The sequence below is a fragment of the Zingiber officinale genome, chromosome 7A (genome assembly GCF_018446385.1).
Source record: "Zingiber officinale cultivar Zhangliang chromosome 7A, Zo_v1.1, whole genome shotgun sequence".
Classification (NCBI taxonomy): domain Eukaryota; kingdom Viridiplantae; phylum Streptophyta; class Magnoliopsida; order Zingiberales; family Zingiberaceae; genus Zingiber; species Zingiber officinale.
The window spans coordinates 136,852,363-136,874,764 of record NC_055998.1 but is presented as its reverse complement, the minus strand read 5'-3'; the positions used below and the strand labels follow the sequence as shown (position 1 = coordinate 136,874,764).

At 32.0% G+C, this 22,402-nt stretch overlaps 1 protein-coding gene across 1 annotated transcript; it reads left to right on the top strand.

The window, feature by feature from the left end:
* The first annotated feature begins 1,945 nt into the window (after positions 1 to 1,945).
* On the top strand, positions 1,946 to 21,456 carry LOC122002750 (integrin-linked protein kinase 1-like). The gene is made up of 11 exons (XM_042558054.1): positions 1,946 to 2,363; positions 3,033 to 3,107; positions 3,226 to 3,342; positions 9,488 to 9,582; positions 18,100 to 18,220; positions 18,316 to 18,395; positions 18,596 to 18,655; positions 18,726 to 18,847; positions 18,935 to 19,020; positions 19,101 to 19,216; positions 20,922 to 21,456. The coding sequence occupies exons 1-11, from the start codon at positions 2,034 to 2,036 to the stop codon at positions 21,046 to 21,048; spliced, it is 1,329 nt and encodes a 442-aa protein (XP_042413988.1). The 5' UTR covers positions 1,946 to 2,033; the 3' UTR covers positions 21,049 to 21,456.
* Positions 21,457 to 22,402: the final 946 nt, after the last annotated feature.

Below are 22,402 nucleotides of genomic sequence, written 5' to 3'. Positions count from 1 at the left end.
TTTTCCAAGTTTTTAATGGTTCACCAATTAAAAACTTAAATATTAACTGAAATTATTATATAATTATTTTTAAGTCATCTATTCATAAAATTGTAAATGAACCAAAAGTTTATAAATAAGGGTGTGTTTGGTATGCATGTTTTTTATTTTTATTTTTTGAAAAATGCGCGTTTTCTAGAAAATAGAAAGCGACTTTTTGTAATTCTCTGTTTTTCTAGAAAACACTAGTTATTTTTTTAGAAAACAAGCACGAAAAATACAAACCAAACACCATTTTTCAAAAATACACATTTTCCATAAAATGAAAATGAAAAACACACGTACCAAACGCATCCTAAGTTTGGTAGTCTATATACAAGATCAATTAAATAAATAAGTTTAAATAACTAGTTAAACTAAACAAGTAAATTTGAACACATATATATTCAGCTCATTAATATCTGTGAACAATATTCATGAATAATATTTATGAATAATATTCGTGAACAATGGTCATAAAACATATTCATAAATCATATTTATTAATAAAATTCTAATATAAGTAATATAATTAATAATTAATATTATAATATAAATTAAAATAAGAATTAATATTGTTTTAATATATTAAATAAATAAGTATAAATAAAAAATAGAAGAAAAATAAATATAATTATTTGAAACCTCAGTGTATCTACAAGGAGACCTTATGTCAACAAGGAAAACAATATATATATTGAGTGTTTTAATTACGATTACGGTAAAATAAATATTTATTTTTGTTCGCTACAAATAAAATAAGGGAATTTAGTACTATACTTTAATTGTTGGAACTGTGATTCAAAGGAAATAAACCATGGAGTTGAGATAACTCACTTAGAACACCTTTTAAAAGATTATATGGTATTATTAGATGAAAAAACCTTTTTTCAAATAAATACTCAAATGTTTGTGAATCTTTGGGTATTGTCCTAAATAAATAAAAAAAATAAAAGAAAAGAAAAATAAATTTAAATGATTAAGATCAATAATTAATCAAACAAGTAAAAATTTTAAATAATCAAATAAGTTTGAATTGAGAGTTCAATAACATCTAAAGAAACTAAGCTCGAACCAAACTTGAATTAAGAGTTTGATAACATTTAAACGAACCAAGCTCAAGCCAAATTTGAAACAAACTCAAGCTTATAAAAAATAAATTAAGTTAAATTTGAGCAATAATTTCAAAGGTTTGATTCATTTTAAACTCAACTTGATTTAACTCGATTACCTTATTAAAGAAACTTAAACATCCCAAAACTCAACTCAGTTTGAGTTATTTACAACCCTATCTTTTTGCGTTAGAAGTATTGATATATAGTGCATTTATATATTTAAATTAAAAATGTACATAGAAAATTATTACATAATATATATATATATATTTTTTAATTAAAATAGGTATATTCTTAACTAAAATTATTATATTTTTATTTAAATTTCACATTTTTTTAAATTTTTTTTAGATCTATAGATTTTATATCCCTTTACTTTCTATTACTCTTTTAACTATTTTTTTATCTTGTGATATTATTTTCAAAATTTATATTTTTTAAGATATTATATTTTATAATTTTTAAAATTTATAATTCATGTACCAAGCTTTTAATTTTGTTTGACAGAATTCAGATAACTTATTTTCTATTATATTTATTTGAAAATATATTTTTAAAATTTATTGATAAAATAAAATTGCTAGATGAACAATTTTTAAGGTTTTTGAACTATATAAAGGCATATTCGACTTTCCAAAAAAAAAACCCATTTAATTTTTTATTTGTAATTTCCGGAGGATTATTTTTATCAATATTCTGAATACAAATCACAGCTGTGTAACTTTTTATGGACTATTTTCTTATAATCAACGGCTTTATGTTCAATTAATTTAGAATTAATAAATAATCCTTTTTAGCAGATGCTGCCCATTAACGAACGGTCCCAGGCGACGGATCCGTTTTCCCCAAATTAGAAGGGAAGAGCGTCGACGATCCCGATTCCCAAGGTCAAGGAGGCCGATGAATAACGACGAAGCGAACGCAGCCGCTGGCGATGGCTCCGGAGGCAGCTCCGGCGAGGGGGCCTCGTCGTCTCCGCCGAGGGTCTCCGAGAAGCGGAAAGAAAAGGCGCGAGTTAGCCGCACGTCGTTGATTCTGTGGCACGCACACCAGAACGACGTCTCGGCCGTCCGCAAGCTCCTCGAGGAGGACCGCAGCCTCGTCAACGCCCTTGACTACGACAGACGGACTCCGCTCCACGTTGCGGCGCTCCAAGACCGGATCGATGTAGCCAAGTGCCTCCTCGAGTACGGTGCCGACGTCAATGCCCAGGACCGGTGGAACAATACGGTGAGCCGCGTCTTTTGCCGTTTTCAGCACCGGTTCGTTGGATCTTGGTTTGGATTTTTATCTCTGTTACCAAATCACGATATATATATCTTTTTCTGATATGGATTAGCTCTTCGTTGCGATATGTTGAATTCAATTAGTCGAGTTATGTGGATTTCCTTATCTTTCTTTCGTTACATAAATGGGATCCATCAAGCGAAGGATATCTTGTGTGGAGTGTGATCAGAGAAGAATAGAAAAAAGGTGTCCAAGTACTTTTCAGATAATTCGATTGGTTGAATAACGTTTTCTTTCGTCATTACGCATTTTTTATATTTTTAATATTTTGAAATATTTCTTGTGTTAATTGGGCCATTTTAAAGGAATGCCTGACTTTGATATTGTTTTGATTAATGGAGAAAGAAAAAGATGAGTACCTGGAATTCTTGAATGCGACAATACTCCTGTGAAAGTTTTTTTTAATGATCCTACATAGGATAGATGTCTCTTTATGATCATTTCACTCATATGGCCACTTTTTACAAGCTTGAATTCACTGTGCACAGCTATATTTGCTTATTTCTTTCACATATTTGAGGATACTGCTTTGTTTGCTTTATTTTTTAGTTGATATTTTTGGACAATACGCATCTTTATTTAATTGTTCATGAACTTTTTTTTTTTTGACAGCCACTGGCTGATGCAGAAGGAGCTAAGAAGGAGGCCATGATCCATCTGCTAAAGTCAAATGGAGGCTTGTCTTTTGTGAGTTTACTGCCCTGATACTGCAGACAGCACACTGTAACATACTTTAGCACACTTTTGATTGTCAGATCTCTTCATTTTTCTAACGAAAAACTACTTTTCTATGTTCACTTTGCAGGGACAAGATGGAAGTCATTTTGAAGCAAAGTCAGTTCCTCCCCCACTTCCTAACAAGTGTGACTGGGAAATTGACCCATCAGAGTTGGATTTTACAACCGCAGCACTAATTGGCAAGGTTGTTCTTCCTTTTTTTTTTCTCCCTTTTGCAAACATCATGGCATTTCATATTACCTCATAGCCTAGGCAGATGGGGCTGATACCAAAAGATTTGTAGTATTTATGTTTCACATTATTCTTAAGAGAGAACTGGTAGTTGGAGTTTGGATAAGCAAAGTTATATGTTTGTCAGTTCATTATGCTTTTCAGTAGCAGGTGTTGATATAATTATAACTCAAATGCCTGAGCTGTGCCATAACTTAAGTTTTGTGCTTTAGGGGTGGATCCACTTTTATGAAAATTTATTTTCATAAACGTTAGAACTTGCTGTTAAGTTACTTTTATTATTCTTGGTCTTAGGTGCTAACCATGTACTTGTCCCACTAATTTACTTATTTGGAGAAAACAATATCTGAGCTTTAGAATTCCAAGAATTTGTTAGACCTTTGCCAACATGCTGGTGAATTTTAATATTTTTGCAGTTACCACTGGAACTATACTTATTTATGACATAGATGTTTGCAACATAGATGTTTGCAACATAGATGTTTGCAACATAGATGTTTGCAACATAGATGTTTGCAGCAATCTTAACTTCTTATATCTGGTAGTTAGATAAGATAAATTTAGAGGCATGGTACTTTTTCATTTATAGCAATAAACATAGGAGTTCAATTCAAAAGGGATAAGTTTTAATCAAACTATATATTTAATCTATCTAGTGTTAGACATGAGTAACAAGAAAAAAATTCAAAAAGATGAATGAAATTTGCCATGAATATTCTTCTTGTCAAGTAAATTCCCCATTGATGATCCTTGAAAATTAAAATTGTATTAACTCACAAAAATCATATTGTACAAGCCTACTTATAGATGATACTAGAGATGCAAACGAATTGCGCTGACTTGTGAACTTTTCAAGTAGGCTCAAAAAATATTTGATTCGTATTTGAAATTATCAAATTCAAGCCTCCATCGAACATGTTCAATAATTTTTTGAGCCAAATTCGAGCCCATAATATTTTATTCAATTGTTCATGAACCGCTTGCAAACTCTTATATATTATTTTTTATTATATTACACAATAAACATATTTTTAAATCTGTTGTATACAACTTTGGTTTGAATATGCTCAAATTAAGCTTCCAATAACTTCACTTGAACTCCAATTTGAGCCATTGCAAGCTATAGTGCGATTCTGCTCGAATCAAGGTTTGAACAACTCTAATTGAATTTGAGTGTGAATTTTATTTCAAACTGAGTCTTTGACAAAATTATTTGTATTTTAGAACTTTCAATCAATTTGGTTTGTTTGCACCTTAGATGATATCACTCACACTGACATATATAATTAGTTAATTAATAGTTGTAGTTATATAAGGAAGCAAAAATATTCTATAATATTTTACATTCCCCCTTATGCTGTTGAATAAACGTATCTAGGACTTTAAATCTTTAGCTTTAGTGAGGATGACTGCTCTTTGAAGACTAGTTGGCAGATGCAGTAGCTTATTATTCCCTCTTCTTTCTTTTCCTTTATTTATGAAGTGGCGATTAATCTTCATAGGTTCTTTAATATTTTCATAGGTTCATAGGTTATTTATGAAGTGGTGTTTCGTTCTATAATGATGAACCATGTTCTTTGCAATACTAATAGTTGATTGAGTTTTGCAGATTATTTTCATAGGTTCTTTAATAACGATTCTTAATTCCTTTTGAGTCTTTGTAGCCACATCCATTCACATATATCGTGTGTTATTGCTTTAAATTTGGCTTCTGTACTGCTTCTTAACACAACAGACTATTACTTGCTATGTCATGTAATTAAGTTTCTCTATATATATGTTCAGTAGCTGGTGTTAGGTTTTTAAATATCTCAGGATTGTATAGAGTGCCTCCATATGCTCTTCATTTGGATTGTTTATGAATTGACTCACCATGCTAACCAAGTAGCCAATGTCAAGTTTTATGTGTGATAAGTATATGAGTTTGCCCATGAGCCGTGCCTTTATCAACTGGTGCACAATCTTCTTTGGCTCTTAGTTTGATTGCATAGTCCATGGAATTGCTTGTTGGCTTTCATTTGAGGATTCTTGTTTCTTTCAAAACGTCCAGAATATATTTTGTTTAGAGATTCAGATTCCTGTGTTTGGCATAGCTATTTCCATTCAAAGAAAATATTTGAGGCTTTCCAAATTTTTGTTTTTGAATTATTTGGCACTAGGCTCTTGAGTGTACTTATCTCTTGCATATGATCTTTTGTTTGAATACTGTCATCTATGCATACAATAAGGATGATAATTCTCCCTCGAGGTGAACATTTAACAAAGAGGGCGTGATCTGTCGGAAATCATAGATAACCATACTGCTTGGTCACTCTAGTCAATTTGTCAAACAAAGTTCTTGGGGATTGTTTGAGTTCATATAATGATCATTTCAACATACAAGCTTTGTTGATTATGGCTTATGACTCGAATTCAAGAGGGATGCTCATGTAAACTTCTCCTATTAGGTCTCTATTGAGAAAACTTTTTTTGACATCTAATTGATAAAGCGATCCGTCTAGATTTGCAATCATAGATAAGAGAATTCAAACTATGCTCAATTTGGCTACAGCGAAAGTTGTTTCGTAATCAATTTCATAGGATCGTGTGAATCATTTTGCAATGAGTTGGGCCTTGAGTCGATCAATACTTTCATCTTATCTTCTCTCTATTTAATTGTGAAGATGAATTTGCAACCTATAGGACGTTTTTTAGGTGGTAGTAGTTGAGTGATCATCCATGTTCTATTCTTCACTAGTGCTTGGATCTCTTCTTTAATGGCAACCAACAACCTTCCTTTTCAATATTGTGAGAACTTCCTGATTGGATTTAAGAATCTATATTTGATCTAGACTTGCCACAAAAGCACTATACTTATTAGATTGTCCCCTTGTATGACACAAAGTTATAGATTGGATGTTTTGTGTCTCTAACACCCTTTGTTTTAACTCCCTTTATTTTTGCAACAGGAAGATCACAATCTTTGGAAGACTTGGGTTTAAAATTACCTTGTGGATCTTTTGATCTTGGGTCCGGTTCCAATTCTTGGATATGCTCAAGGAGTACTTGGTGCTCTATCTCCCTTTGGTTCTTTTCCCTCCTAAGACATGCGAGAAGACATTTGTTGTTTTTGGATTGATTGGTGTCTAAGGAACAAAGGCTAAAAAGACTTGGGGATTTTGTTTAGTTAAATAGCAGTTGGAGAAGAGGAAATGTTTGGGGAAAGAAGTATTTGGAGGTTCGGGTATTTATGCAGGTGAGTGGTATGGAACCATGGGTTTATTTTGGTGAGTAGGGACATTTTCTATTTGGTATTAACCGGATTTGATAGGGTGTGAGGAATATCTAGGTTATTGATCTCCGTATTGATGTCCTGAAGCTGATATTCTTGTATGAAATTATTCTCTTATGAATATTAGATTTTGGGTAATATGGCTGATGCTAAAAAAAATGTAACTTCCATAGAGCTATAGATTTTTTTTTTTTTTTTGTAATTGGAGAATAACATTTATACCATTTTGGATAGGAAGAATATCCTATGAAGATACACTTAATGACTTTGAAATGAGTTTTCCTTGGTATTGGCTATGAATTAGGATAAAAATGGAGCAATCAAACAACTTGATAGGGATGAAAGATATGAGATGTGTGGCTGGGTGTGTTTTAAGAAGGATCTAAAATGGGTCTATAATTTTAGAACTCGAAAAGGCATTCTATTTATGAAGTAGGTTGAGATGGGTATGACTTCCCCCAATATTGTTTTGGTACATGTGTAGAGAACATGAGAGATCAAACTATTTCTATGAGATGTTTGATTTTACTTTCTGCTCACCATTTTGTTGAGCTGCGTTAGCTTAGATGAACAATTCTTGAGATATATAAAATATGGATAATGCTAGCATTATTCCCTTTCGAAAAAATAGAAATTGCATTTTGACTTATAAACACTAAACAACTGGTATCAAGCAGATAGAGCCTCAGGTATTCTTTAGCATTGCTAATCATGTTTCCTAAATTTAAGACCTCAAATTCACAAGAATTTAGAGAAAAATTAGTGACAAAATTGTGATCTTGAGTGCGTCTACTAAGTGGTAGTAAATTATAGTTTAATTGAGGCACTAAAAGAACTAAGTTGAGTGTTTTAGGTATTTTGAATTGGAAAGTGATCAGTTTGCTATGCTATACTGATTGATATGTTCTTATGGTATAGGCTGAAATTTGTTGGAGTCTCTCTATCTCCAGTCATGTGGTTTGAAGATCTTGAATGTACAATCCATGAATTCAATTTATCATTTCTAACTCTCAAGACACTTGTAAAATTAACTTTTTGCGTTTAAGATCTGGTCTCGATTGTGATCTACAATCCATGAATTCAATTTATCATTTCTAACTCTCAAGGCACTTGTAAAATTAACTTTTTGCGTTAAAGATCTGGTCTCGATTGTGATAATATAATTGACTTCTTGTGATTGCTTGATCAATTGCTTCAAAATCTCCCGCTATAGTTTGCTAAAAGGATTGGACTCGACAAACAAAAAATTTCTCTGATTGCGATGTTGCCTCAGTTTTGTAGGCGCGAGGGCTTGCAATTTGCTGGTTTCTCGTGAATCTTTCAGCTTGTTTCATTGGTGTGACTAAGCTTGTGGCAATATCAACAATATGAGCATTGCCTCTGCTCATTGCCATTGCCTCTGCTCATTGCCATTGCCTTGATTCTGAGGCCCATGAGCAGTTAGAGCAGAATTGTTCACTTGATGTGTAGTTGCTGGAGTCCCTAACATCACTTTTTTCCTGCTTTCTTCTTTCTGAATCTTTGAAAAAGCATCTTGAAGGTTGAATTATGACCTCATGCCTTAAATTATTCCTCGGGATTTATCAAGGTTTTTGTTGAGCTTGAATAGAAATTTGGACATTCGTTTCTTTTCAACAATTTTCCTATATTTGACTCTGGATTTAGCACAATTCCTTGAATGTTCTTTGCACATATCAACTTGTTGCCAATAATGTGAGAACATTAGGTCACCGTCAAATCTTCGTGTTTCAAATCATGTAGAATTATTTTGTATTTTGAACATTGTTTCTCAGATTTCTCTCGCTGTCCCATATAGAAAAATCTTTTCTTATATCTCATTGTTTGTGGAATTAATTAATCACAACATTATGATTTCAGATAAATAATTGTGCTTTCATTTGCCACATATGAACATCATCATCGATTGGGATCATTAAAGATAATTGTGCCCATTGAGTTTGTGTTTTGTAATGAGGATTTGACTGCCGTTTGATATTTCACTAGCGTTGAAGACAATGAAATTTTGATGAGAGATGATGTCAGATGTTGTGGAGGAACTAAATTTTTCTGTGGCGATTCTGAATTTTGATGTTGATGTTGTGATGGCAGATATTGTGGAGTAGGGAACAGATGCTTGCAATGATAACAAGCAAGGATTATCAACGTCCATCAACAATGGAAGACGAGGTCAATGTTCACAGTTGTTCAATGCCTAAGACGAGAGATGACTAGGGTTTGGAGAGATGGCTAGGATTGATATGTTTATATGTTAAGTAAATGCCCTGTTGATGATTTATCTGTTTAAATGTCAAAAGAGAGTTTTCATGCTTTGTCCATAGGTGTTCAATGTGTTTGCACGCTAGAACTTCACACAAACTTTCTGATTGAATGTTTCCACAGGCATAGTTTAAAAGCTCCATACCAGCTCTTCTCGAGTTTGTACTTACTGTTGCTTCCTAGCACACATTAGCCTTGGTTTGGAATTATGGATTTGAATGAGACAGGCTGGTTGAAATTTCTTAGCGATGCATCTTAGTTTTCAAATTCTTTAAAAAGTGTCCATTTTTTAGTATTGAGTAATAACAGTGGTTAATGTTGCGAGTAGGATCAATCTATGCCACCGTCCTTTCCAGAATGATGCGTCTTCCTTTTCATTATTGTTCGACTTGTTACATGTCTATTCATAGCAGTTTTGACTCAAACTAATTTTCAGATTTAATTTGAAGTTCAGTTAGGAAGTTTGGTGTTTGATGTTAAATTCTTCTGGTATTTGCATCCTACTGGTTATATCCAAGTCTCACTAAAATGTTGTAGCTCATGGTTGCAGGGTTCATTTGGTGAAATCATAAAAGCCTATTGGCGTGGAACACCTGTGGCAGTCAAACGTATTCTTCCTTCTTTGTCAGATGACAGATTGGTGGTGTAAGATCCTAATGTTGTTCTATCTTCTAGAATTTGTAATTTTTGCTCTATTATTTATTGCAGAATTTTGAGCTTCTTATATGTTTGGAAATTAAATGATTATGTACCTTCAAAATTGAAACCCTTTGGGGGAAAAAATTAATCTAAAATTGGTTTTCAAGAGCTCATTATTTTTTTTGTGAACTACTTTTTCGACATAAAGGAATTTCCTTCACCTGCATTGTTTAGTTAAGACCACGTATATTATCCTCTGTTAATTCTCTGTACGATTTCTTCCACTCATGAATTGCAATAATTATGCTGTTATGTCAATTGGCAAGAGCGTCTTATATGCTATTAGTTAGCATATAATATATGACACGTATGCTTAATCTCACATAAGTTGTCACATCCTTACACACCCACTATTAAGTACCTTAGAATATCACAACAATTATCATCCATATAAAAAATGACGACATTGAGAGAAAAAAATAAAAACATCAATTGACATATTTCCCAAATTTTCTTACAATTTCTAAAATATGCCATAATGACCTTTATTACAACTATAATAAAATACTTTTAAGGGAATAGAGGTAAGCAACCATGTCTAAAGGTCCTTGAACTTTTCCCAATAGGTTTGCTAGAAGAATAAAAGAATTACATGAAACTAGTAGGGTAGCACTACCATCGTTTTCCTGATAGGTTTGCTTGACCAATTATTTGGATATGAAATAATAACAACAACCAAGCCTTATCCCACTAGGTGGGGTTGGCTATATGAATCCTTCTATGCCATTGAGCTCTATCTTCAACTATATCTTCATCTATATTTAAATAAATTTTATCTTGTTTTATTGTTGCTAACCAAGTCTTTTTTGGTTTTCCTCTTTCTCGTTTGATATGTGTATTTGTCATAGTTTCACATCACCTAATTGGAGCATTTATTGGTCGTCTAAGTACATGTCGGTACCATCTTAAACGTGTCTCTTAGGGTATGTTTAGTTCAAGTTATCATGTATACCCTTTGTAATGTGATTACTAGGCAATACATAACCAATGTTATGAGGAATAAAATATGACCAATTGTTATTTGGTTCAACCTGGTAGTGCAACAAAAATTTGTTTGTTTGAAGGTTTTAATGAATAACTTAGTTTAATATATTACTATATTACCTTCAGTTATAAAACCAATTTACTTTTTTTTTTCTTTTTTTTTATGCTTTTTTAATTTTTTATTATTTTTTACATTTTTTTAAATTTTTTTACGATTTTTCTATTTTTCTATTTTTTTAATTTTATTTTACATTTTTATTATTTTTTAAAATTTTTATGTCTTTTCTATTATATATATATATTTACATTTTTTTAAAATTATTTTATGTTTTTTAAATATCTTTATATTTTTTTTACAATTTTTTTTATTTTTTACGTCTTTTTCTTTTTTTTAAAGTTGTTTTTATTTTATTTTTTATATTTTTTCTTTACATTTTTCTTTTTTATCACAGTTTTATCTTATCTGAGGATATTTTAGGTAAAAAAATTTGTTAACCTGGAATCAAGAAAAACCTCAGTTTTCCGAGGTTTTTCGATTCCGGATTGCATGCCCTTTTACTGACGTGTCAGGCATGAAACATTACTCAGGAATCATCAATTATCTAAACCAAATAGGGTTTTCGTTGATAACCTTGGATGGATAACTAAGGTTATCAAGGATAACCCTCAACCAAACGCACCCTTAGAGTTTTTTCTTAATAGATGTAATTCCGACTTTCTCTCTAATGCTTTTATTTCTTATGCTGTCCATTATCGTATGTCTATACATTCATCTTAACATCCTCATCTTTATAATTCTCATCTTCTGCTCATGTGCTCGACTGATAGTCCAACATTCAGCTTCATATAACATAACAGGTTTAACTGCGGTTTTGTAAAGTTTTCCTTTAAGTTTTAGATGTATTTTACGGTCACATAAAATATCTGATGCTTTCCTCCATTTCAACTATCCTACTTATATTGAAAAAAATATATTATAGTAGTAGGTCAACACAACTGCTAAGTTGCGTTTCCTTGGGCCAATGTGAAAGAGTTAACAATATAATTACAAATGAGTAAAGATTTATATGAAGGGTAAAAGATGCAAGCAAAATGTTGTATCACATCATAACAAAAGCATAGAATACGTACGCATCATGAATCATAATGAGTGTCTAATGAAATTTCCACACTCCCTCATACGGTGTACCTTCGTACCACTATGTGCCATGAGTTCACCATTATCCTTGCAAGAACAATGAACTTCATCACCCTGTCTAACAACTCAAATCCTAAAAGACCATCACATGACATACACCTACTAGTATTGATCTCGGACAAAGTGTCTATGCATGCAAGACAAAGAATAGAACAATAACAACCCATTCTTATCCCACTAGATGGGATTGAAAGGATATATAAACAATATGAAAAAAAGAAATTCTTATTGTGTTAAAACAATCAATTGAATAAATCTTGTTTGACTTTTCTAAGCTTCATATTCCTACAGGAACATTATTTTACCCCTATTTAATGAATTAATATTAAATAAAACAATTAAAAACATCAGTTTAATAAACTAGAAATTTTAGTTCTAATTTAACCAAACATCCTAATTATAAATTAATCAAAACTTTTTTTTAAAAACTATTAAACTTTTCTAAATTATTCAGAAACCTTGATTTAATAAATCTAATAAGCTTTAGTTTGGTTAAACCAGTAACTTTTAATTAATTTGAACAGAACGTTATTTTATTAAACAAGTAAACGTGGATCTAATTTAATCAGAAACCTTAGTTTAATTAATCTAGTAAACCTTAGTTTTATTAAACCAGCAAACTTATTGTTGATTTGAACAGGACTTTGTTTTATTAAAACAATAAACTTTATGTATCAGAAATTTTGATCTAATTAAACTAAAAATTTAAATTTAGTAATTATTCATAATTTTAATTTAACCAAATTAGAAAATTTAGGTTAGTGATTAAACAACATCTTAGTTTTTATTAAACTAGAAAACTTGTGCTTGTTAATTAACTAAAATCTTAATAAATTAAAAATTCAAGTAGTGATTAAGTTAACAATTATATAAAATTTTTCAGATAAATTTAAGTTTGTGTATTGATAATCAATTAATTTGTGAAACTATTTGACAACAAATAATATTATACAATTAGATTGTATATTGAATTAAACATCTACCAGAACTATAGTATTGAACAACTAAATTTTTCTGACCTGTGATGTATCTTCACATAATTTGGGGATGAACTGAGGGGTGTTTGGGGTGAACATAATCACCTTTTGCTATAATGAACAAATAAATTTTTTCAAAAATTAAAAATTAAAGAAAATTAGATTATAAATCAAAGAGGATCCAAAATTTCAAATATTTAGATAATTTAATCAATCAGTTTGAATTACTAATTCGATTATCAATATCAAATACTATAGTTAATTTTATATATAGAATTTATTATCTAAGCTTATCACACGTGAAAAAAAGAATTAAATACTTTATCAACAAATGTGAATAACAAATTAATTTTAATCGATTTAACTAGATTTATACAAAATCAAAGTTCATAAATTTGAATCATCAACTATATGTTCATTCAACTAAGTAAAAGATATGCAAGGCAATGGTGCAACGACATAGCATCAACTCAGTTTTCCAAGCATTTAAGGATTGAGTCTAGTTCGGCGAATTAATAGATAAATTTTCCTTAATGGGCAGTAGACCTAAGAACTCTAGGCTTACCCTGGTGGTCGGTGTAAACTTTTGTGGGGCCGTGCCAGTCACTCAAGGATTAATCGGTGTAAGTTGGATTCCTGGTGAAATATACAATGGCTCTAATACGACATATGATAAGATGATTTTAAAGTTGAAAATAGTAGCTAAGAGTGTACTCGGTGAGTCAAAGGGACATGCACCACTAAGTAAGAAATTTTAGTGGTGGAATGAGAAAGTATAAGAGAAAGTGAAGGAAAAATGAACAATTTATAAGAAATTATATATTTGTAAGAACGAGAAAAACTTTAAATAATATACAATAGCCAAGAAAGAGGTTAAGAAAGTAGTGAATGAAGTAGAAAATAAAACTTTTAAATGATTATATCAAAAATTGGATACAACAGAAGGGGAAAGAGACATTTATAAAATAACTAAAGTGAGAGAAGGGAGGACAAGGAATTTTATCCAAATAAAATGTATTAAAGATGAATTGAATAGGGTACTAGTAACGATGGAGAAATAAAAAACGGTGGAATAGATATTTTTATCAACTTTTTAATGAAGGTTTAGGTGACCAATAATTTAAGTAGGTCAAATGAGTATAGAAATTTAAATTTTTATTGTAGAATTCAAACTTCAAAAGTAGAATTCAAACTTTAAATGAGATGCACAATGGAAAAGCCATTGGCTGCGATGATATTCTAATAGAGGTATGAAAGTGCCTAGGGAAACAATGTATTGAATGACTTATAAAATTATTTAATATGATATTGAAAACAAAAAACATGTCTGATCAATGGACGATAAATACTCTACTTCTTTATATAAGAACAAGGAAGACGTACAAAATTGTACACAAACTATAGGGATATTAAATTATTGAGTTATACCACGAAATTTTGGAAAGAGTAATAGAAAAAAGATTAAGGAAGGAGACCATGATGACCTTAAATCAATTTGGGTTCATATAATAGAAGCTATACATCTTCTTAGATAATTAATTGAAAGATATCGGGAGCAAAAATAAGATCTATACATGATATTCATTGACTTAGAAAAGCTTATGATAGAGTTCCAAGAGAAATTTTATAGAGAATTCTAGAAAAGAGAGGTGTTAGCGTGACATATATTGAACTAATTAAGGATATGTATGAGGATATAACAACCAGAATAAAGACTTCAGGCGGAGTAACTGAAGCATTTCCAATAAAGATAGGGTTACATTAAGGATTAGCTCTAAGTCCATATCTTTTTACACTAATTATGGACGAACTCGCTGCACACATTCAAGACACAACCGTGGTGCATGTTGTTTACAAGTGATATTGTTTTGGTAGATGAAACATGTGAAGGAGTAAATGCTAAACTAGAATCTTGGTGGGAAACATTAGAAGGGAAAGGTTTTAGGCTTAGTAGAATAAAGACAGAATATATGGAATTTAAGTTTAACAATATTGGATGTAATCAGGCAATTGTTAAGATAGGAGATGACGAGTTGCCAAAAATCGAGAGTTTTGAATATTTTAGGATCATTTTTTACAAAACGATGGAAGAATTGAGAGAGATGTCTTACATAGAATACAAGCAAGATGGTTGAAATGGAGAAGAGCGTCAGGTGTTTTATGTAACCGTAAAGTACCTCTAAAACTTAAAGGAATGTTCTACAAAATCGCTGTTAGACCTATTATGTTATATGAAGCTGAATGTTGGGCTATGACTTGAGCACATGAGTAGAAGATAAGAGTTGCAAAGATGAGGATGTTAAGATGAATATATGGATATACGAGGATGGATAGAATAAGAAATGAGAGCGTTAGAGAGAAAGTTGAAGTTGCATCTATTTAGGGAAAATTCCAAGAGACACGCTTAAGATAGTACGAGCATGTACTTAAACGACCAATAAATGTTTCAGTTAGGCGATGTGAAACTATGACAAACATGCATATTAAACTAGGAAGAGGAAGACGAAAAAAAGACTTGGTTAGCAACAATAAAATAAGATAAAATTTATTTAAGTATAGATGATGATATAGTAGAAGATAGAGCTCAATGGCGTAAAAGGATCTATATAAACGACCTCACCTAGTGGGATAAGGTTTGATTGTTGTTGTAAAAGATATGAATATTAAGTTGAACATAAAAGAGGATGCCAATAGATTTTAAAAAATGATAATCTCAGATAGCATCATTAACTATTCTTGGGTAACCGTCACCGGCCCCCCACCAGCCACTAGGGTAAATCAGGAAGCACACGCGGCGATCAGTCCAGAAGTTCAACATGCTTTGATTGTGCCCCTCGAGGAAATGTCAATAAATTTTAAGAACTATCAAATTATGACACAAAGAAAGATAATTAGTGTATGGAGGAAATGGCAATAGATTTTAAGAACTATCAAATTATGACACAAAGAAAGATAATTAGTTGAGTACACGTTTTTGTTTTTTTTTTGAAATTTTAGAATTAATAAAATAGGAGAAACTAGCCATTCCTAAAACAATCTTTATCCTTTTAAATTCAAAATTTAAATTAGACAAGTAGATTTATGAAACATCCAAACTGACAAGGATTTGTATTAATTTGAATTTAATAATTCTTGTTACTTATACAAAACAAATTCCTATCCTTTAATTATTACTAAAATTGTCACAGAAATGGTAAATGCTAGTTGAGTTGATCTCTAACTAACTTAAATAAGTTTTCTACCATTTATATGGGTTTAGCATTATGAAATCTAGTATGAATCACATTTCTTATCAAGTTATGTCTTATTCTAGCTATTAGAGACACCGATATTTAGGCTCGGTGAGGAGTTCTTGTTAGTGCAATTGTGCCCCAAGTGGTTGAATTCGACCAATTGATTGATATTAAGGAGATTAAGATATTGGTTAGATTATTGGTGCAATCATGCTCGAATGGTCATAGTTGGTCAAGTTTTTATGTTTGAATAAAAGGTTTAAATTAAGATAATGTGATTTTTAAAGTAGGTTAAGGTTAATCAGATACTTGACAATTGGAGAACTTCAACAAGTATTGACATCTAAGAATTCCGACACGTGTTGGTAAAAGTGAAGTCCAAATATGTCAAGAATGAATTCTTATTTGGCAGTTGGATAAGTACAAGTAGACCGATAGTGACTTGATACTTGATAGATGGAAGTCCAAGCAAGTCAAGGGTGACCGACCATATGCTTGGTGGATGAAATCTTGCTAGGTCAATATTGATAGGACATTAGGCAAACATGGAAAACTCGAAAGTAAGGCTTCTTGGCAGAGGAAGACCTAGTGGCTCCTCTTGGCCAATGAGGAAGTCTCGGAGGGGAGATCTTTTAACAAGTTGCGGAAGTCTTGGAGTGAACTCTTGGCAAGGAAAATCTAAGGTGAGTTGAGAGTGTATAGGTGATTTGTACTTTGGGTTTTAAGCAAACTATGATTTTGGCAATGACTCAACATTAGATTGGTTGTATTCGGTGATTTAGTTGACTTAATCTGATTTTAGTCAACTGGTGTAAATTGACTAGGCACTCAACTCAGAATGATTTGCTCATGAATAAAATGATTTTGTTCAGTGTTGATGAGAAAGTTGACTAATATTTTTAAAAGAAAATCATTGATTTGACAGAGAAGGCAGACATTGTCAGATAGGTTAGAGGACCAAGTAGGTCACTCAAGTGGGAAGAGTGGGAATAGTAGTTGCGGAATTTGTTGTTAAGTAGAAGGTTATGCTGATAGATACGCTGCTAGGCAGAAGCTTATGCTATCACAAAATTCAACTGAACAAGTCTGGGTTGAACCAGAACAATATATTGTAGGCAGAACTTAGACTATAGATAAAAAGGCAAAGGAAGTTTGTCAAAGTTAATAAATGTTAGTGACAGTGAATAAATAATGGCAAGAAGGCTTTGGAAAAAGTCCTAAGAAGAGCTCCATGCTTGTATTGCTTTCTGTATTATATTGTATTTATTTTATTTACATGTTTTAGTCTCCTTATTTTAAGAATTTCTTTGCCTTCCAAAAGAAATTAGGAAGGAGAAAGATAGTGGGATTCAAGGGGTGACTCACCGAACAAGTCATAGGCTATGCAACTAACAACTAACCAAGCAAGGACTTGAGTTGAGAGATTGCAATTTCACATCATAGCTATTGACCGTTCCTCTAGCCGGTTCATCAATCTTAATAGTTTCAACAAATCTTTAATAGGGGATTTTGTGTGTCTCACTTTGATTAGGAATTTGAGAGATTTTTATGGCTAAGCTACCACATAATTGTTGTATGGTAAACACATAAAGCCATGACACTGAGTCTTCAATGAAGGGGAGAGATATCTTGTTAAAAATTATGTAAGTATGCAACAGTTCATTTCTTTTCCATCCCCATCCCTCAAAAAATCTGAATAGTCTTTCTTATGCGGGTTAGGTCTTTTATTATTAATTTTTTATGTCAGAGAAACATGTTCTAGTAAAACCTGAATTTCCATACAATTGAAATTTCCATATTTGAAGTGGGTCTTCCAAAATCATCTTCATCCAACTATTTGGAGTGGATTAAGATCCATCCTCGTGGTCTTGATATTTTTAATGCTAGCTGTCAAGACCTAGCACAATCCTTGACATTTTTCATCAAGAATGCAACATGATATCATTGTGCACTATCATTTTAGCAGTTTAGTGACAGTTTTCTGTTTTAATTCGACCTTATAAAAATATGTTTTGTTCTAACAATGAAAACTCTGCTAGTATCCTCTTACAGTTCTCTTGTTATGATACAGCCAAGATTTCAGGCACGAAGTACATTTACTTGTAAAGCTACGCCATCCTAATATTGTCCAATTTCTTGGTGCTGTCACAGATAGGAAACCATTGATGTTAATCACCGAATTTTTGAGAGGGGTCTGAAAATGATTTTCGTAGCCCGTTTTTTCCCTCTCCAAAGGGACACTAAGATCATCTTGTTTGCTGAGTGAGTTTTATTGTTTTTGTCTCAGGGTGACCTTCATCAGTTTCTAGAGGATAAAGGTCCACTTGGTCCATCATTGGCCATCAACTTTGCCCTAGATATGGCCAGGTAAATCTTACTTTGCAAATATCTACAACTCAAATCACTTCAGAGCTAAACAATTGCTAGTTTTCTCTCAAAATTCTCAGAACCATACATGATTTGAATCAAATCTTCGCCACTTGTCTGAATACTTGTTGATCATGCAACTTTGTAACCATACATAGTAAGTGGTAGTTGCTGATGTTTAATTTGTACCCATGAGACAGGGGCATGGCATATCTCCATAATGAACCAAATGTTATAATACATCGAGATCTAAAACCAAGGTAAGTTCACTTAATGATCATTCTGCTGTCGGAGATCTTTCAGAGGTTGATTTGCTGATTGTACTATCAGGAATGTCCTTTTGGTGAATTCAAATGCGGACCATTTGAAGGTTGGAGACTTTGGATTGAGCAAGCTAATTAGAGTAGAACACTCGCACGATGTGTACAAAATGACTGGAGAAACTGGAAGCTGTGAGTGGCAAATATAGTTTATCAAATCCAACATTGACTTCACGTGATTTAGTTAGTTAACTTCTGATTTGTATTCAAACAAACCAGATAGATACATGGCTCCTGAAGTATTCAAGCATAGAAAATATGATAAGAAAGTTGATGTTTTCTCTTTTGCGATGATATTGTATGAGGTATGCATATTTTTTGAGTAGCAATTTGGTGACTTTTCTACTCTTGGATGTATCCTTAAAAATTCTTGATATTTGCTCAGATGCTGGAAGGTGTCCCCCCATTTTCAGCCCATAAACCTTATGAAGCTGCCAAGCTTGTTGCAGAGGGAAAACGTCCATTATTCCATAATAAAGGATATATTCAGGAATTGAGGGAGTAAGTGTATTGAAACTGTCTTCAATTTATTTATTTTTTCTGTTTCCATTCATTTATACCTTTTCCTCACCTTTTTTTCCTAATGAAATTTTAATATTAAAAATTATATTTGCATTGGATCCTACGTCTAGTAGGATAAGACTTGGTTGTTGTTATTGGATTGTACACCATAGCATTGTAATGGAGGATTAAACTTGTCACAAGGGACTATCTGGATACATTTTCCTGACTTGAAACCACCACAAATTTTAAATCACCAACAGGTTGGAACAATTTGCTGTCATTTGATTAACAGAAAGTATATACTTATGGCCTCTAGATATACTGCTATACTTGCAGGTTTTTCCTCTTTTGTTAGTACATTTAAGCACAGGATAAGACGAGGGTTTGTGGTTTTCCCTCTTCCTGTAACTACTACTAAGTCCTGTAACTACTACTAAGCACAGGATAAGGCCAAGGGTTTGTAGTTTTGACCAACTATGGTTCTCCCATTGCTTCTCAGCGGATGCTTTAGAAGATTTATGTCACTCACAATAGGATGCTTACCAAATGAACATAGTTTAAGTGCACTTAGACATCTCTGATATTCCAACATTGCCCACTTCTATAATCGTCAGTATTTGCCCATTTCTTATTAATGTTTAATTCTTTAATGAATGAAACTAGGATGAAAGTGGTAGGTTATAATATCATGATCTCTGACTCGATGCAATAGATTTGAAGAAAATAGTAAAAAATAAAATAAAATAAAATAAAATAAAATTTAGATCATGTGCTAATTTATTCTATTGGTTTAATTTAGCTTTTTAAATACTTCATTTTTTTTTTTATCATATCTTATCATATCATTCTCCAGCAAGAAGAGCTTGACTCCCTATGAGATGTCATGATATTCCTTTGGTCTTTCCTTAGAATAATATTAGAAAAAGTATGGCCATCTTTAAGCCATTAAGGAATATAGTTTTAGCTCAAACAACCTTACTCATGTTGTGTCTAATGGTATTAGAGCAAAGTCAGGTTCTCATTTCAGTTCTGTCTTTTGTTGTACTCTTCCCTCACCATTGCACGGTGTTTTTAGCATCCTTTCGATTCGTGTGGAAAATTTATTTTTGTGTGATAATTCAAATTCGAATTTAGAAAAGTTTAAATATTTTCAAATATATTTTTAATTAATATTTTTTTATGATTCTAATCAATAAAATTAAAATTTATTTATTTCTCTCTCTTTCCTTTAAAAGAAACAATCCGATGGTAAACATTTTACTTATGAAATTATTTTTTCTTCCTTTTTTCTATCCTTAACTATTTTCTTCCTTTCTAAGAAGTAAGGCCTTAGAAATGAAAGAAATTAGGAGACTTAAGATTATGACTTGTTAGTTATATTTGAACTACACACAAATTAGAAGATAAATAAAGAGACACTAATATCTTTCATATATTTTTAAAATGGGATTGAGACTTGTTAAATTGCTATAAATGGTGAAAGTTGCATAGTGTAATCTCCACTAGTGGAATCACTATACTGAAAATAAAAACTAAGCCTCACCTTGAACACAGGTATGAGCAATCAACAGAATGATTTGATCCTAGTGCTCGACTTTGTCATACCATCTGTCTTGATTGTAGTACACCAGTGTATACTCATCCTTTAATGTTTACTTGAAGGGAAATAGGATACTTAATTTGGTATGTGATTTGTTTGCAGCTTGACAGTGCAATGCTGGGCTATGGATATGAATAAGAGGCCAACCTTTCTTGAGATTCTCAGGAGGCTTGAAAAGCTGAAAGAGAGCCTGCCATCAGATCACCACTGGAACATTTTCGCTCAGTAGAACACCCAAAGCTTCTTTGTTCTTTTCTATTTTGTGTTTTTGAAATCAAATCCAGTTAGAAATTTGTCGTTTTGGTGGATCATGACTGCACTCCAAAACTGCTACCAAACTCTATTCAACGAAGAATAGATCTGCTACATAGAGTTGTTTCCCCCCCCCCCCCCACAGATTCAGGGTCTTCCATTTCCCTTCTTCCGTCTGGATGCATAAGCAGTTGCAAACATACTCTGCTTTACTCCGTCTGTCTGTCAGGAAGAAATTGTTTTCTGCAAATTGTTGTCGATTTTAGAAATTGTAGATGCAACATCCGCTCCTTTGAGATTCTTTGTAATGCACTCTGATATGTGTGAAACCATGAATTGACCACCAAGGGATATATTTTAACAACTGGATAACAATTTTTCTGAATGTGATGGATTGGTTTTCTAAATTTAAATGTGACTAAATCAACTGAAATATCAGAATTTTAAATTATTGGAATAATGGTAGATTTATGTTTGTATTCAAATAAGTACATAGTGCAATGATAAATAAGTACTTACCTTATTTGACTTTAAGGAGTAAAATATTTAAGAATATGTCAAGCATCACTAAATGGTGAAATTTACTCACCAAGAAACTTGAGGACTATAAAAGATCAAAATCTCACCATTGTTTTTTTCTCCTGCTTCCAGTGAACTCTCTATTGTTTGGAATTTTGAAAAGAAAAAAAAACACAATGACCTTGCTAGACGACATCTCTTCTCTAATATTTCATTGTCAAATAATCATTTTTCTCCTCATTTAATCACAAACAGACATTGGAGCTTTATGCATAGAAAATAACTATTTGAACTAGAATTTTTTCCTATTCTTCACAAATCGCTTTTTCATTTTTGACAGTATGTTAGGTTTTGAGGGAATTTGGGAAGAAGATTATTTTGAATTTTAGCATCAACATGTAGCTTTCGAGGGAGGATTTTCAACTAGCTCTGGGGTACGGTACTGGTAAGAGATAAGACCAGCTCCTATATAATAAGGATTTGAAACTTATGTAGGACACCTTGCACGTTAGCAGAATGCGAACCACTTGTGATATTGGGTATCCGTTAGGGTTTAGGGTTTAGAGTTTAGGGTTATTTAAATAGTCAATAAGAAACTTCCATGGAGAAAGAGATTTTTTTTTTTGGATAAACTAGTTATCTAGTTATTCAGAACGAGGAATTCGAGAGGTGATCAGTTCGATTCTATGAAAATTTTTCATCAGCTAGCAAAATAAATCATAGATTCATCTAAACGGTCAATATTTTTAGAGTCATTATCCTATGAAAAATTTATTAGATGGTTAATGAAAAATTTCCACGAGATTTTCAAC